A 17772-nucleotide genomic window follows, 5' to 3' on the forward strand; every position below is an offset into this window, starting at 1 on the left:
TGCTGTATCCCATTACACATCACAAAACAGGAACCATGTCAAAGTAGTAAATACAAGTTACACATGGACTTTAGGACGCACCACGGACAATGATCATGACCAGGTAATCTTCTTCAGATTTGGCCAGTGCCTTGGCAGGGGAATCCAGGAACTGCTGGGAGAACTCACAGGGTGGGAAAGCATGTAGGACCCCGGTGTTTTCCTTGTCTTTGTTGCCCCCCACAGGGAGGCTTATCACCCCAGCGGCCTGCTTTTGCTTTAAATAGGACACAAGGTTCCTAAGTGGCCTCTGAGTAGAGGTGGCAGTGTCTGACGTGGCTGAAGAAGAGGAGGACCTGCTGTCAGAACTTCCAGGCACAGCCAGAAGAATGGCATAACCATTGGGCCCTGCCACTTTGATGCGTCGAGTTACTTCATCCAACTTGGGCTGGTCCAAACGAAGACGCTGAGTGATCTTGAGCTGGGCTACTTTGCCTCCAGTTGAGCCCTCCACAAGAAGACTACTAGCCACTTGGAGGTCACCCTGCAACAGATGCATGTTGGAAGGAAAGTTGCTGTTCTTCAATAGAAGCATGCCCTGCCAGGCCAAACAGAGTTTGGGAGAGGCTGCAGCTGTGGGGGCTGTCCCACCGTCCTGTTTCTGGGAAGGGGACTTTAGCTTCGAGGAAACAGTGCTGGTGCTGGGTGCACTCCCATCAGAACGGTCTTCTTTTTTCAGAGGGCTTTTTCCCTCAGTGGGAGCAGCTGTCCGGTGCTTCCTATCCCGTTCAGCTGATGCAGAGTTTTTACGGTCTCGCTTGTCACCCTGGCTCTTCTCCAAACTACCTCGTCTGTCTCTGACTGGAGAGGGCCTTTCCAAGATAAGAAGACGGGAAGATCGATCATTGTCACTGTTGTAGCGATCCCGGCTACTGCTCAACTCTGGGCTGCGGTCGGGAGAAGGAGCACAGTGACGTTTTCGGGGACGGTCACTCTCAGGGGACCTATCCAGGTGCCGGCCCCCACTTTCCTCAGGCAGCCTTCGCTTCCTAGGCTGGTCTCTGCTGCTGGGCAAATCTCGCTCGCCTCTGTCCCGGTCCAAGGACCAGCCATCTCGCCTGCGATCCAGGCTATCCAGTGGCTCATAAGCAGGCACAGCAGTAGCTGCAGTCCGAGTGCTGCGTTCACGGACTGGGGGCGGGGGTGGCACCCAGTCAGAGTCAGGATAAAGGTCTCTGTCACGATCTCTGTACAGTAAGGGTGGTGTCCTATCCCGAGCACCCCTCAAAGGGTCAGGTGCTCGATGTCCAAAAGCATCTGTCACCAACTCATAATGAGTTAAGGGCAGAGGCTGCAGATATTGCTGCTGGTAACGATGTTCTGTATCTGCAAAGTCTACTCTAAGGCGACGATCTGGGCCACCAAGTGGGAAGCCACGCATATGGGTCCAGGCAGCATGAGCTGCATCGAGGCTTTCATATTGGATATATGCCCAACTATCACCTTTGCGGTAGTCTATAGTGCGAATGGTGCCAAATCGGTCAAACTCTCGGGCCAGGGCAGCAAGAGGCACCCAAGGTCCCAGACCACCTACCCAGAGGCGGGTGGTCGGCGTAGCTTTACCATAACCAATTTTGATAGGATTCCGAATAATAATTTTGCCAGACATTGCTAGTTTGGCCCGGTGAGACATGTCTAGGTTCTCAAATTTGAGAAAGCCATAGGTACTGGTCTGGCCCCGAGAAGGCCTCTTGATGTCTACCTCAGTGATGACTCCAAAGCGGTCAAAAGCCCTTCTTAGATCACTCTCTGTCACAGTGATGTCTAGGTTGCCCAAGAAAAGCGTCCGGTTAGCTCGCTGATCATCCTCGGGTGAGATCTCATCCACTTCTCGGAAAGGAGCAGCACCTGCTCCAGCTCCCACCCTTGGCTCAAGACTGTATGCTGGGCGCACTCTCTCATAGAACGGGTAGTCTCGCTCTCTCTCCAGCTCACGGGGCAATGGTGGTGGAGGTGGAGGGGGCAGGCGGCCAAGAGCCAACTGCTGCAACCGGTAGTCTCTGTATCCCAAGGCTGCGCCACCAGGGGAAAGTGATCGCTGGCCTCCACCTCCTCCAGGGGGGTGCCGGTGTCCACCTACAGAGGCCCCGACCACGCTGGCTGACGGAGGGTAAGTATCTTTGTCTAAAGGGGAGCGGCTGCGGCGCCGGCTCACATACACAGCTTCTATCTTCAGAGGCCGGTCATAGAGCACTAAGCGGCCTCGGGCATGCTTGGCCGCCCGCGCGTCCTCTGGCCGCCGGAAGTTCACAAAGGCTACTCGCTCATCCCCGCTGCCAGAACCCGAGAGATGACTGATTTTGACACTTACATCACCGAAACGTTTGAACTCGTGAAACAGTCCGTCCTCCACCGCTTCGTCACTCAGCTGGGACCCCAACTCGCTTATCTTCAGTGTCTTGTATTCCCCGCCGTCCCCGCCGCCAGGAGCTGAGGAGGCGGCCCCAGAGGAACGTGACTCCCCGCCTCCACCCCGGGAGCTGCTGCGCGACTCGCCCCCGCCCGAGGAATTTTTGGTGCTTGGGGAGCTGTAACTATGCAAGCGGCTACTGGAGCTGCCCCCACCAGTGTCATACTCGCGGCTGCCACCTCGGCTGCTGGACTTGTCCAGATGAAGGCTGCGCCGCGACCCGCCGCCGCTGTCGGTCTTTCCGCTGCTACTCCCATTGCTGCCACCAGAGCCCCCTAACTTCTTGCTCCGCTCCCCGCGGGAAGTCGAGTCCTCACCTCCACGGGAGCGTTTGGGCTTGACTGGAGAGCGCTCTTTTCCCTTCATTGTTGCGGGTCGTCGGAGGTCGTCTCCGCGGAGATGATTAACCCGCCGCCCCGCGCTCGTTTCACACAGCGGAACCGCACGCCGCCATCTTGGACTCCGCCGCGGTAAAGGATCCCGCCCCGCAGTCCTCATTGGTCAATTAGCTTGTCTCTTCTACAGTCTCATTGGGAAAACGATTTGTCTGTCTTTACATCTCCCCGCGCTCCGGAAAGGCGCCCGCCCAACCACTGTTATTGGGTTCCCAACGCCCTAGTCTGAGTACCTCATTGGTTATATTTGTTGTCCATCTTAACGGTTCCTCGCGCCAGGCTGTGGCTCCGCCCCTCGCACTCTAGGGTCACCTGACCCAAACTCTGGAGGCGTTGATTGGACAAAAAGTCTGCCCTGTAACGGTACTTCTAGCGCGGTAAAAGCAGTGATCCCACCTCTTCATTCCTTTCATTGGTTTGTGACTCCGTCCTTTAACTCACTATCTGGGAAGTCGGGCCATCAGTTCTGGCGTTTTTTCTGAGAGGCCCGCTTACAGCGTTCTCGCGAGAGAGAAAGCGCTCCCTTTTTCGACCTCTTTTTCCAACTCCTCCGGCGGCTCAAAGAAGTTTAAATTTGATTGGATGTTGACAAGGAAGTTGATAGGCTGAAATAACTGTCCATCATTCGCTTAAAGGGGTAGGCTCGTATACTGAGAAGGCTGACTGAAGGTGAAAGAGTAGAACACGCGCTTGCTGTGCGACGTCACGAAGACGTCGCGAGATGGTGACCCAGAGCTAGCTCCGCCTCCTCGCGCTTTCGGCGTTCTCTCCTCAAACATTTGTTTGGTCTTGCGGCGTGCTTGGGTGTGCCTCGGCCCCTGGAACCCGAAACTTCTGGGCCGCCCACTTAGTTACTTGCCTAGGACAAGGGGCTGTCGGGGCGAATTCCTCAGGAAGGCGGCCCGGGGAGCTCCCAGCGGACACCATCTTAGTCCCTCTGACCTCAGAACAGCCTGTAAAAGCTGGGGCCCTGGGATCCGCGGGGCAGGGTGGCCGCGGGTTCCCAGTTCGCCAAGTGCCGGTCCCACTAACACCTGGGGCTCTCGGGGGCCCGCAGCCGGGAGGCAGCACAGTCGAGCTGCAGCCCTCGCCCGGGGCCTGGCTCTCCTTGGCGCTCCCCGCTCCAGCCCAAGTACCCCGCGTAACCGGAGGGGGCGGGTACCCGGCGCCCGGGCCCCGCCGCCCGCGCGCGTGTCTCTGCGCTCCCAGTTTTCTGTTGCGAAGCCGCGTGCGTTTGGATTTTGTACAAGATCTGGCGATCTAGGTCCGTGGGCTTTGTATATGTAATGTCCCTCCCCGTTAAATATTCGAGTCAAATTGACGCTCCATATGCAGACGTGTCGCGTTTTTTCTGCGGCTTCTCGTACCTCCCGGCATCAGGTTAGTATAAGAACCCAGTAGCACAGCCTTGCCGACTCTCCAGAGGAACCTCTTTGCCTCCTTCAGGCATCATCTGCTTCAAACCCCAACTTTCATAAAGGTAAATAAAGCACTTGTGGCAGGTGCTGCTCTTTGGCAGGTGAAGGAAGTGCTGAGTTCATCACGGCGATTAGGCTTTTTGCCGTCCTCCCAGGTCTCCTGGCAGAGGTTACGAGAGTTCTTATGTTGATCCTCTCCTCTCACTTCTTTCAAGTCCAGTATGTAGGAGAGAATGAGATTTTAACGTAACATTTTTCAAGGTAATGCGCATGTCCCCAAAACTGAAACCTAAACTTGAAAGCTGTGTTATGATTAGGACTGCAACATGTTTAGCCCTGCCTTAGCCATCCTTCTCTTTCTAGATAATCTTGAGGAAGGTGAATATGAATTTTATCTCTTGATTTGATCAAAGCTTGAAAGAAGCCTGATAGGTAAAAGCATAAAAATCCGCGGCACTGTAGTATGTAGACTTATTCGCTGAATTATGACTAGCTATTAAAACTTCATGAGGCATAGAACAATGTGTATAACATGCTACCACTTGTGGTTTTAAAAAATAATATATATGCGTAGGTGCACGTGTTTTTGTTAATGCATTCACAGAAACTTCATTGAGAGTACTTTGGTTATGGTTACTCAGATTACCCTGAGAGGCGGGTGGAGGGTCTGGGTGGGAGAGAAACTCAACTTTCCATTGTATATCTTTCTGCATTATTAAAAGGAAACTTGTTTTACCATGTGCATGCTATTACTGTTTCATTTTTTTTAATTAGCAATCCTTAAACTAACAAGAAAAAAAAAAAAACAAAAGTAGGATACTATAAAGAACTCCGGTGTACCCAACACCCAATTTCAGCAATTACCAACTCCTGTCAATCTTGTTTCCTATACACTCTCTTCCCACTCTTCCCCCTTTGTTATTTTGTTACAGGCTTATCTGATACATTTCCTGCCCCAGACATGAAATCAGCCAGTTCCTCCAAGGAGATCTGGTTGCTTTTAGTGAGAAATGATATTTAAAGATAAAAATCTGGATGTTAGGAGATAAAGACAACAACAACCAACACATTATTTGTAAAAGCATAAAACAAAAGGCTTTACATTGTTAGGGATTTTAATCTGTTTCAAGATTATATTAAATACAACACAAAATTGAAGTTAAGCCATTATCTGATTACTTAATGTAATAGCCAATCCAAATCAGGCTCCAGAATGACTATTTTTGGCCTAAACTGACCTGCATAGGTGACTGAATGATCAAAGAAAAAGTAAGGACCAAATCAGCATAGTTTCTCAAACATGACAGGGGTTGAGGGAGCACAAGAATGGAGGGAAAGAGTTCAAGGAGCAGGTACCAGTCTGTGCAGCAGTGCCTGAGGCTCTGCTAGGCTTAGTGGCTTAGCATTTGAAATACCAGGGAGCTTGATGGAAGCTAGTGCACACAGCTGTCGGCCTCAGGAGAGCTTGCCTAAGGGGATTGGTGGCCAAGGACTGGTAAGTCGAATGAGTAGACAGAAAAGCCCTGGATTCTGTTATTAGTAACAAAGCCAAAATATAACCTTGATGTGTGTGTCTGTGTGTATGTCCACAACAGAATTGGATAATGACATAATATGGCCATGTTGTAGTCAAAATGAGTGTTTTCATTTCCTTTGTGTTCTTTACAGTATGAAGGTGCTTAGTGAGATCGTATCAGCCTATGTTTGCACATGTGTTTTAAAGAGAGCTGAAAGAGGATAAAAGTGACCCATGGTTTAGAAGGCCAGGACTTTAAACCCTTTTTCTGGCATTGGTGATGGAGCTGTTGAGGTCCAGTTCAAGGTTTCATCTGGCCTTGTGAATACCTTGTCAAAACCCAAGACATAGAGTTGAGAAAAAGCTGCCATAGCCCATTCTGGTGTCTATGTTGTTGGTCCTTTGAAGCTTTGATTCAAAGGCCCTCAAGGACACAGCCCAGCAGGAAAGTGACCACAACTAGCTTTCTCTAGGAATTGCTTTTTCCATATCCTTTAAAATCAGTTTTAGATTTAAGAGGAAAAAGCAAAATAAAAGTTATGGAAGAAACTGCATAATCAAAAGGTATCAGTATGTCTTCAATCAAATGTCTTCATTCCACCCTCTTCCTAGGTTTTATTGTTTGTGTATCCTCAGCACACAGACAATTATGATTACAATATGAAATTGATCTTGGGAACTGAGAGCTGTTTGATTTCCTGGCAGATGAAAAAGGCCTGAAGCTGGGAATTGAAATTATTTTCCCACCCACAAGAGTGGATTAAAATTTTTTATTTCATCTACCTTCATAAACGTGAGTGGTCTCCTGACAGTGAGGTTTATTTTGTTGGTCTGGAGAAAAAGCATGTATTTTACCCATAGGCATATATTAAATCCTAAAATAGCAAACAATCATTTAGGACCCAGTTTGCATTATTAAAGTCACTTACTTATTTGTGGTTTGTGGCCTTTATTTTTAACAGCTTTATTAAGATATAATTTACATACCATAAATTTCACCCATTTAAAGTATAGAACTCATTGGCTTTTAGTATACTTACAGAGCTCTGTATGTGGTTCATCCTTTTAACATTGTTACGGAAAGCACTCTACTCTATCTTCTCCTGCATGACTAAGCCCTAATATGATTATCTCTTTCATTTATTTAGACATCTTATAGGGCAGTGGCTAAGAGCATGGATGCTGGAACCAGCCAGTGTGGATTAAATTCCAGCTCTGCTGTGGGCAGAAGAGTTACTGTTAATCTCTCTGGGCCTCGATATTCTCATCCATGAAATGGGAATAATCCTAGGATCTTCACTGGGAGGACTAAATGGGTTAAAACATATAAAGATCTTAGAACAGTGCCAGGTACATGGTAAGCACTATAAACATGTTTGCTATTACTAATATATTTTCTTTCTGAACTTGGGTACGTAGAATTGGATTAATCATAATCCTTAGTTCATGACACATAATCATCAATGGGCCATACATGGGCCTTTAAATTTTTCATTTCTTTATCAACAACCTAGTGAATACCCATGAAACTGCCACTTGGTCCAAGAAATAGAATGTTATTGATAATTTACATCTACCTAAATACCTTATCCTTATTCCTTATCCACTGCCTACTCTGATAGGTAACTACAATCCTGAATCTGGTGTTTAATAATTTTTTGTTTTGGTTGGTTTTAAGAACTTTAAAGAAATTTTTATTCTTTTTTTTAAGATTTATTTATTCGAGAGAGAGAATATAGGCAGGAGGGGCAGAGAGAGAGAGAGAGAATCTCAAGCAGACTCCCCACTGAGCATGGAGCCCAATGTGGGGCTCAGTCTCATAACCCTGAGATCACAACCTGAGCCAAAACCACGAGTTGGATGCTCAACCAACTGCGCCACCCAGGCACCCCAAGAACTTTAAAGAATTTTTTAAAGGAATTTTTAAAAGTGTGTGTGTGCATGCATGCATGGGCGTGCATGTTCATGCACCTTAATAGTATTTTATTTATCCTTGTTCATACAATATAATCTTTGTAATCTTCTGAGGCTTGCATTTTTCATTCCTAATGTTACTATGATTCTTTCATGTTATCATATGTAGCTATAGTTTATTTCCATTACTGTAAAATATTCCATTGTATTGAATATACCACCACTTATATATCCATTCTTCCTCTGATGGGCATATGGGCCATTTTCTGTTTTTGTGCTATTATGAAGGTTCTTATTCATGTGTCTTGAGGCACACGTGCAAAAATTTCTCTGGGATAGGATAGGGAGATTGTGGGTAGGGGATACCTAGGAAGAGAACTACGAGATTAAAATTTTTTGAATTTTTTAATATTTAATGGTCGGTTTTACAAGAGAATGCCAAATTGTTTTCCAAAGTGTTCTTTTTATCAATTTATATCCTTGCCAGCAATGTATAAGAGGTCTTATTAATCCACGTCATTGGCATGGATTATAACTTTTTTTTTTCCCAAACAAATGGGTGTCAAATAATATCCCTCTGTGGTTTTGATGTTTTATTTCTCCAATTACAGTGAGGTTGTGAATGTCTTTTTAAGTTTCCTGGCCATATGTTTCTTCATCTATGAAATATCTGATCATGTTTTCTGCTCATCTACTGAGTTAGATCTTTCTTATACATGTAGGAGTTTTTCATATATTCTTGATTCTAATATTCTGTAGAATAAATACATGGCAAACATCTTTTTCTAGTTTGCAGCTTATCTTTTCATTAATTTGTTGCTAGCACTTTTTGTATCTTGCCTAAAAAAATCCTCTTCAGTTCCTCCAACCCTGCTGCCAATATTTTTACCTCTGTTAAAATTTTGTTCTGTCTTATACATTTTAGAGTCAATTCATCAAGTTCCATGAACATCTGTCTATGATTGGTGTTTCATTAAATCTATGGATTAATTTAGGGAAAGGTAACATCGTTACGAAATTAAGTCTTGGGGCACCTGGGTGGCTCAGTCATTGGACGTCTGCCTTCAGCTAGGGTCATGGTCCCGGTGTCCTGGGATTGAGCCCGGCGTCCGTCCATCGGGCTCCCTGCTCCACAGGGAGTCTGCTTCTCCCTCCCCCATTCCCCCCCTGCTTGTGTTCCCTCTCTTGCTGTCTCTCTCAATGTCAGATAAATAAATAAAATCTTAAAAAAAAAAAATTAAGCCTTCTTTCAGTGAACAGGGATATCCTCTCATTTAATTAGATCTTATTTAATTTCCATCAGCAAAATTTTTGTAGTTTTATAAGTACCCTTACATTTTTTTTTACTATGGTTTGTTGCTATTGTTAATAGTGTCTTTTTTAAAGTTATACTTTCTATTTGTCATCAGTGACTTGAATTGCAGCCACTTGCTTAGCTGTCCCATTTATATTAATTTAGTATGTAGATCACTTTGAGTTTTCTATGCAGACAATCATGTTGTCTGCAGGTAGTAAGAGTACTTCTTCCTTTCTAATCCTTACAATTTTAAGTTTTTCTGGTCTTACTTTGCTAACTAGAATCTTTGACACAATGTTAAATAGAATGATAGTGAGCACTCCTATGTTATTCCTGATTTTAAAGGGAATGCTTCTAATGTTTCTCCATTTAGGATGATGTTTATTACATGTTTGCTTTTTGTTATCCTGGTTTGCTAAGAGTTTTTAATCATGAATAGATGTTAAATTTCTTCCAAAGTAAAGGAAGCTCAAGAACAGTGACAATAAAATCAGTGCATGATGCCACATTATATCCTAGATGGGGCAGAAGCCGTAATGGAGAATACTAGGACAAGTAATAAAATCTGAATATATATTGTGAATTAGCTAATAATAATGTATCAATGTTATATTTCCCGAGTTTGATCATTATGCTGTGGTTATCAAGATAATGCCTTTGATCTCAGCAGCACATGCTAAAATAGTTAAGGTTGGAAAGGGACATGATAATAACTCCAGCTCATTCTAAATGCTTCAGAAAACTTTCAAGAAATGGATCATTTCCTTCTATTTTATTCCCCTTATACTGCCTCATGATCTGATACAGCTTTGCAAGTTCCAGCCATCAAATAAGCATTCCAGTCAACCAGCAGGGAAGAAGGAGGGAGGAACAACAGCATGTCCTCCTCCTTGTAAGACACTACGTGGAAATAACTCACTAAAATTCCACTTCTCTCTCATTGGCCAGAACATAGACATATGGCCACACTTAGCAGCAAGGAAGGCTGGGAAGTGTATTCTCTATTTAGTTTAGCCACGCTAAAAATCAGGGCTCTTATTGCTAAGGAAAAGGGAGAGAGTAGACATTGGGGTCAACCAGCAGTGTCTCCTACTACTACCTTGTGGGTGAATTCCATGACATGATGCATGCAAAGCTTGTGGTGCTTAGTAGGATTCAATTAAAACATGTCATTTCACGATTTCACTTGCATTATCCAATTTGATCCTCATAGTAATCATATGAGTTAGGACAAATATGATTGTAATTGCAGATCAGGAAACCAAGACTCAGGCTAATTATAGTTGTTGCTGCTGGTGGTAGTTTTTGTTCGATTTGTTTTAAAGAAGGAGGCAGTAGAATCAAAGCATTTACCTTTCCCTAAATTAATCCATAGATTTAATGAAACGCCAATCATAGACAGATGTTCATGGAACTTGATGAATTGACTCTAAAATGTATAAGACAGAACAAAATTTTAACAGAGGTAAAAATATTGGCAGCAGGGTTGGAGGAACTGAAGAGGATTTTTTAGGCAAGATACAAAAAGTGCTAGCAACAAATTAATGAAAAGATAAGCTGCAAACTAGAAGAAGACTAGCTCCTCTAGACAGAATCTACCTCCCACAAAGTCCTGCAATTCTTTGTTCTGTGACATTCTCAATAGTCTGGCACATAAATCGGCAGGGTATGGGACAGAAGCAGGTCCACTGATGGCCACTGTGGGGCGCTTTCCACTGTATCCCATAGGAACTAGGTTGCTGGAAATGACACAGACCTCCGGCAGCCGCCTCTCCTTCCCAAAAGTAGAAATCCAAACAAGTAAGTCCTATTACATAAGCCATTCACAGATAATAAAAACCAAAGCCAGCTGTTATTGAGTGCATACTACATTACCAGGCACTCTGCTAAAACCTCCCTCACATTAGCTCACATCACCCTTACAATAGCCCCAGAAGATAGGTAGGCTTATACTCCTCTTTCTCAGGTAAGGAAACAGTTTGAGAGATCCAATATATTTTTTAAATATTTAAGAAGAATAATATATGTACACTGGAAGAGTTGTGTTTTTCCTGGTCTGTGAAAAGCATTTGATCTGAAGTCATGCTTACATATTATGGGTAACACTCTTGATTGCCTAACTGATAGCCATTCTCCCTTCCTTTGTTGTGCACAGGTAAAATCCTTTGACGGGGAAAATTCTGTAACAAGTGGTATAGACAATTCCATAGGTCAGTACTGTAATGGAAAAATATATGGTAACTATGTTATTATCTGCTGACTTTAAGAATGGTGCTTTAAACTCTGTAGTTCATAGCAACCAGAAGAGAGCATTTCATTTTATTGTAGGCAGTGTAAAGACAAAAATTAGGTGTCTTGCAAAGGATATGGGGATTTGGGGACTCTCAATTACTCTCAATTACTGTACAAAGCTTCCAAAGTCACAGGCAGTTAAAGCTTGATTTGCTGCCCCTTGTTGGATATGAGGCAAAATCCTCATGGTGCTGCCTGTGTCAGGTTAAGATTCCACTCTAGAGCTCTTGATAGTCTATTCCTTATAGTCTTCTATCTCTTGCATGTCCTATCAACCCACCTATAAAGACCAGTGTGGTTACAAAGCCAGTGGAATGTGGGACGCCTGAGTGGCTCAGGTCATGATCCCAGGATCCTGGGATCAAGTCCCGCATCAGGCTCCTTGTTCAGTGGGGAGCCTGCTTCTCCCTGCTACCTGCCGCTCCCCCTGCTTGTGTTCTCTCTCCCTCTCTGACAAATAAATAAATAAAATCTTAAAAAAAAAAAAAAAAAGGAATGGAACGTGAGTCGTTCTGTCACCAATGGTGTTTCAGCTGGACAAAAAGATTCAGATGTGTCCTGATGTGTTTAGTACATAACGTTTCTCGCACAAATGCAGTTAGCTCCTGAGATCTCATAGGCCATCTCTGTGAGCCCACTGTTAGCGAGAGGAGACCAGCTTTGGGGAGAAACCCAGCCCCTCGACACAGCCGTAAATCATCTGATGGAAATAATGGGCTTCAGCAAATCTTTGTGTGTACATAACATGAGCATAAACAGTGTTTCTATGACTTTTTGAAAATTATGAGGGCTTTTAACTAATCACTAAGTCCATTTTTTTAAAGCATGTCCCTTGTGCCTAGCACAGTGAAAATATGGGGAGCATTGTATGACACAACAGAATTGCTTGGATGGGGACAAAAATCAGGTACACTTAAAATAAATCTGTGAATTATTAAAATGTAAAATTTAAAGAGTTAAGTATAAAAGTTTCATGATGGGAGTGCTCAGTGTGGACTCAGGGAAGCTATATGTGTTCATTGTAAAATTCCAGGCAATACAGAGTGCACAATGTAAATTCTGATTAAGTTCCAAGCAATGTTTTGTAAAGGGTGCCAGCCCTACATTTCCCTACTGTGTAACCTTGGACACGTTACTTAACCTCTCTGTCAGTTGAAACTATTGTGAGGAAATGAGGTAGTATGTGCATTATGAGGATGTGAGGAATTATTCTGGGTGGTTGTGAGATGGTATTTAAACTTCTAAAGACCCCAGAGATTGGGGGGCAGGGTGAGAAAGCTATATCTGCGATCTTAATCATTAGTATAATTGGGGGTGCAATGAATTGACTTTTGTTTGAATTAGCTTCAGATATGTAGGAAGAATCCTTGCAACAGGTAAGGGTGAAATGATCTCCATGATCCCTCCCAGCTTTGAAATTTCGATATCTGGAATCAAACCTGTAGTCACATAGGGTAAAGGACAGACCCCAAAGAACATGGTTATAGGTGGGGGCTAGACTGGAAAGAGAACCTTGGGGCTCTCTTCGGATCCCAGTGACAGATGCTGCCGAGTGCATCTCTATTCCTAAGACAAATGTTTCCATAGAGTGCTTTGCTGGAATGAATTGAGGTGAGGGCAGACCTCCCCCTTCCTCAGTCCAATCCCTGAGGTTCAGAGAGGAGATTTCTGGTGAAGTGGATGGCTCTCTGTGTGTTTTTGAAAAGCCAGCTCTGTGGGTTCAGCTGCTTTGTAGGAGAAGGGAGACTTGATCCAGACCTGAGAAAATGAATTCTTTTCAGCATCTCTTCCACCACCATCATCTGGGACCACTTCAGTAGCCTTCTAAACTGTCCACCTAGATCCACTCTGGCCCACTGCCTATCAACTCTCCACTCAGCAGCTTGAAACACAAATCTTCCTCTTCTTCTTCTTCTTTTTTAAAGATTTTATCTGTTTATTTGTCAGAGAGAGAGAGGGCACAAGCAGGGGGAGTGGCAGGCAGAGGGAGAGGGAGAAGCAGGCTCCCCGCTGAGCAAGGAGCCCGATGTGGGACTCGATCCCAGGACTCTGGGATCCTGACCTGAGTCGAAGGCAGACAACTGACTGAGCCACCTGGGCATCCCTTGAAACACAAATCTGATAGCTTCCATTGCTCCTCACATAAAGACAAAAATTCCTAACATGGCCTAGAAGACCCTGTTTGGTTTGGCCTCTTCTACATTTAAGACTCGTCCCCTACTGGCCTTCTTCTGTCCCACACACTTACTGAATGCTTACCATCCCAGAGCATATGCTCCTCTCCATTCTCATCATTATGTGAACTCCTACTCATACTTCAGGTACCAGTTCCAGGTCACCTCCTCAGGGAAGCCTTCCCTGACCAGACTGAGGTTCCCTATTCTAGGCTGTCATGTTGATGCAGGCAGGATGGGTCTGAGGACCAAGAGGGTCCTTAGCTTCATGCAGGGTGGAAATCAAACAAGAGCTGAGAGGAAGTGAGAGCAGAGATGATTGAAGACAAAGAGAAAGCAGATACAGATAGTGTTTGGGAGACTTGGAAAGGAAAATCCTGAGTCTTGTCTTTGCTTGGGGGTCTGGAATTTTTAATTGAGGGCAGTGGTCTGGTGTATGTGTCTCTCAGGCATCCATAGGAACTGATCGAACAAGGGCGAGTGCTCAGGTGTTCTCCATAAGTCATTTATGCTTTGGAGTCAGGGGTCTTAGCATCAAGGTGTTTGGAGTCAGTGGTCTTGGAGAACGTTCATGAAGACCTCACCTGGTCACTCCTTAGATGCTATCTATCTATTCTGCTGGAAATCTCCAAAGACATCATTAACTCCTTGACCTTTACAAGGTGGACATTCATTAAGCATGTGTAAAGTAGGGGTGCAGGTTCTACCAAGAATAAAAGCAGGGAAAGAAGCAAAGGAAAAAAAACCCAGCTTTTTCTTTCATAGGGTCCCTTTGGTTTCCTCTCCCAATCTGGCCATGTGATGTGCATCTCCTTCATTGCACCTGGCACATTTACAATTATACATCTGTTGTGATTATTTGATTTGCAGTTGAGTGCCTTTGATTCATGTCTATCTCCCCCCAAGTCTTCATAAGGACAGGCCTGTGTGTCTGGTTACTTCCCGTTTTATGTCCAGTTCTCAGCACATCGCCAGGCACCTAATTAGCACACAAACACACAGTTTTTTGTTGAGTGAATGAATGAACATCATCTATACAAGTATTGCCCAATATCCCATAAAATGGTCCTAAGGAAAAAAAAAGTGAGATGAGTTTAGTAAATGCTTTATGCCATGTTATCCAAGCCTCTACCCCTACCCCATGTGTCTTTGCATATAAAAGACTCCAGAAGGTCCTACAGTCAAGAAGCCCTCAACTTGATTTGACCATAGAATGTAAGCCAGGGTCCTCTCGGACAGACTCTGGGCACCGTTTCTACTCAAGGGAGAGCCCTTGGATGCCGCTGTGAGTGCTGTTTTTGGAGCCAGCAAACGGCAGGAAGAGTTCTAAATGGTTCCTAAGAGGAATTTCCCAGAAGTGAAGCTGCCATGGCAAGTCTAGAATTTAAGATTTTAAAAATAAAGCCACCAGCACAAACAATGTCTATGAATAGAAGCTGCATCATTAGCTGAAGAATGGACTCTACTCAGCAGAATTTGTACCACAATAAGTACTTGTTCAAGAGAGAAAGTCTCTGGAGTGACCACAGGTCAGCTAGTGGGTCCATCTTTTAATAGAAAGGATAATCATATGATTAAACTTAAAACTCAGCCGTGAATGGAAGGTTTTAAGCTTTGATAGCTAACGGATGGCTACTTTTGCTTATTGAAGTATAGTCGATACACAATGTTACAATTAGTTTTAGGTGTAGGGCATGGGATTCAAAATGTATGGGTAGGGCTCCTGGGTGGCTCAGTTGGTTAAGCGACTGCCTTCGGCTCAGGTCATGATCCTGGAGTCCCTGGATCGGGTCCCGCATCGGGCTCCCTGCTCAGCGGGGGGTCTGCTTCTCCCTCTGACCCTCCTCCCTCTCGTGCTCTCTCTCATTCTCTCTCTCTCAAATAAATAAATAAAATCTTTAAAAAAAAACAAAAACAAAATGTATGGGTATTTTAACTAGCTAGTTAGCGGAAGACTGTGGCATCATAAACCACAGGGGTCAAAGGATATTACCCAGTAACTGGATTTAAAGAGCTACTACTAACACTCTGAGGGTAAATAAATACTGATCTTCCCTTGTTGGTTTTATGATAAACATTCTGTCTACTGCTATTTATTCTAGGATCTAACATTAACTTCCTTTTCGTCAAATCCAATGTTTTCATTTTTTCCACCAGTGTTCACCCTCCTTGATCTTTTGGTGTCTTTTTGACAGTGCTCCACAAGCCTCCTTCTTGAAAATCTCTCTGCCCTTGTTTCTGTGGCCTGCACTTTCAATTCAATTGCATTTTAACCAATATTTATTGATCATCTGCGATGTGCCAGACACTGGGCCATCATCATTCATTTATTAACTCATTCATCAACATTAATTGAGTTCCTACTGGATACCGGGCACCATGCCAGTGACTGAGATAAAAAAATTAACAAGATACAGTCTTGATCTAGGAGCTGCAAAGTCCAGTGAAGGAGAGGCTAGGGGATCATGGAATGGCAAGGCTATAATAGAAGTACAGACTCGGGGACTCTGGCCCCAGAGAAAGAGTCAATTGTGGGAGGGGAGTATGGTGCATTACACCGTGCCTGGCACATGCTAAATCTTTAATAGATATTGTCAGAGGAACACAAAACCTTTCAGACAGAGCGACTTGTATGAATAGGGGGTCTTCAGGAAGCCCTACTGGCTAAAGTAGTAATTTTCAACTCAGTGGGGCAGAATATCAGATTCCCTGGGGGCAGGAGAAGGGTGGTGACGGGGATGACGTTTACCTGAAAGAGATCTTTTTTCCTACTGTTATTATTTAACTGATAAATTTTATGCACATGCATATTTAAAACCACATTATATAAATTATTTACATGTTCAATTTTATACACTTATATCTCAACGAGAACAAAATTATTGTTTTTATAATACAAATTACAAAAATTGAAGCTCAAACTAGCAAAGCTGGTACAGAAATATAGAAGATACAGGGGTTCTGCAACAAAGTCACTGTCCTCTTGAGGGTCTGGTGAGATTTTTCTGTTTAACAAAAGGGGGAGCAGAATATTGGGTTGCCAAGGACTGTATCCTTGTAGGCAGGGGTTTGTCAACCAGGGTCAGAATCAAAATCGCCTGGGGGGGGGGGTGTCTCTCTCTTTTTTTTAAGATTTTATTTATTTATTTAACCCTATGACCCAGCAATTGCACTACTAGGTATTTACCCCGAAGACACAGATGTAGTGAAAAGAAGAGCCATATGCATCCCAATGTTCATAGCAGCAATGTCCGCAATAGCCAAACTGTGGAAAGAGCCGAGATGCCCTTCAACAGATGAATGGATAAAGAAGATGTGGTCCATATATACAATGGAATATTACTCAGCCATCAGAAAGGATGAATACCCACCATTTGCATCGACATGGATGGAACTGGAGGGGATTATGCTAAGTGAAATAAGTCAAGCAGAGAAAGTCAATTATATGGTTTCACTCATATGTGGAACATAAGCAATAGCATGGAGGACATTAGAAGAAGGAAGGGAAAACTGAAGGGGGGGAAATTGGAGGGGAAGATGAACCATGAGAGACTATGGACTCTGAGAAACAAACTGAGGGTTTCAGAGGGAAGAGGAGTGGGAGGATGGGTTAGCCCAGTGATGGGTATTAAGGATGGCACGTATTGCATGGAGCACTGGGTGTTATACGCAAACAATGAATCATGGAACACTACATCAAAAACTAATGTTGTACTATATGGTGACTAACATAACATAATAATAAAAAAAGATTTTATTTATTTATTTATTTATTTAGAGAGAGCGAGAGTAGGGGGAGGAGCAGAGGAAGAGGGACAAGCCGAATCCCTGCTGGGCAGGGAGCCCTACCAGGGCTTAATCCCAGGACCTGAGATCATGACCTGACCCTGAGATCATGACCTGAGCGGAAATCAAGACTCTGTAGCCCAACCCACCGAGCCACCCAGCACCCCTGGGCGGGGGTCTCATTTAAAAAAGCACATTCCTGGGCCCTACCTATTTTAGTCAGGCTTCTCCAGAGAAACAGAGCCACTAGGATATAGAAAGATAGAGACATAAGTATAGACAAGTCCAAGATCAGCATTCAGCAAGGTGGAGACCCCAAGAGCTGACTTTTCAGTTTGAGTCAGAAGGCAGGAAAAGACCAATGTCCCAGTTCAATGAGCCAGGCAGGAGTTGCTGTTTTTTACTCAGCCTTTTTATTCTATTCAGATCTTGAACTGATCTAATAAGGGCCACTCACATTAGGGGGAGGCAATCTGCTTTACTCAGTCTACTGATTTAAATGTTAATCTCCTCCAGAAACACCCTCACAGA

The 17772-nt window shown here is 44.2% G+C and overlaps 1 protein-coding gene across 20 annotated transcripts in view; it reads right to left on the minus strand.

Annotated features, from left to right (window-relative positions):
• RBM15 (RNA binding motif protein 15) overlaps nt 1-4450 on the minus strand; it is a 36692-nt gene extending 32242 nt beyond the window's left edge. For all 20 annotated transcript variants that reach the window (XM_054512700.2, XM_064588684.1, XM_064588678.1 and 17 more), the window contains exon 1: nt 82-4450. In XM_054512700.2, the coding sequence (XP_054368675.1) occupies nt 82-2947 (2866 nt within the window). In that variant the 5' untranslated portion in view covers nt 2948-4450. The remainder of the gene's footprint in view (nt 1-81) is intronic.
• Nucleotides 4451-17772: the final 13322 nt, after the last annotated feature.

Source organism: Mirounga angustirostris, unplaced genomic scaffold, assembly GCF_029215605.1.
Source record: "Mirounga angustirostris isolate CCGP_5_RB_7025 unplaced genomic scaffold, mMirAng1.0.hap1 SCAF_4, whole genome shotgun sequence".
Lineage (NCBI taxonomy): Eukaryota > Metazoa > Chordata > Mammalia > Carnivora > Phocidae > Mirounga > Mirounga angustirostris.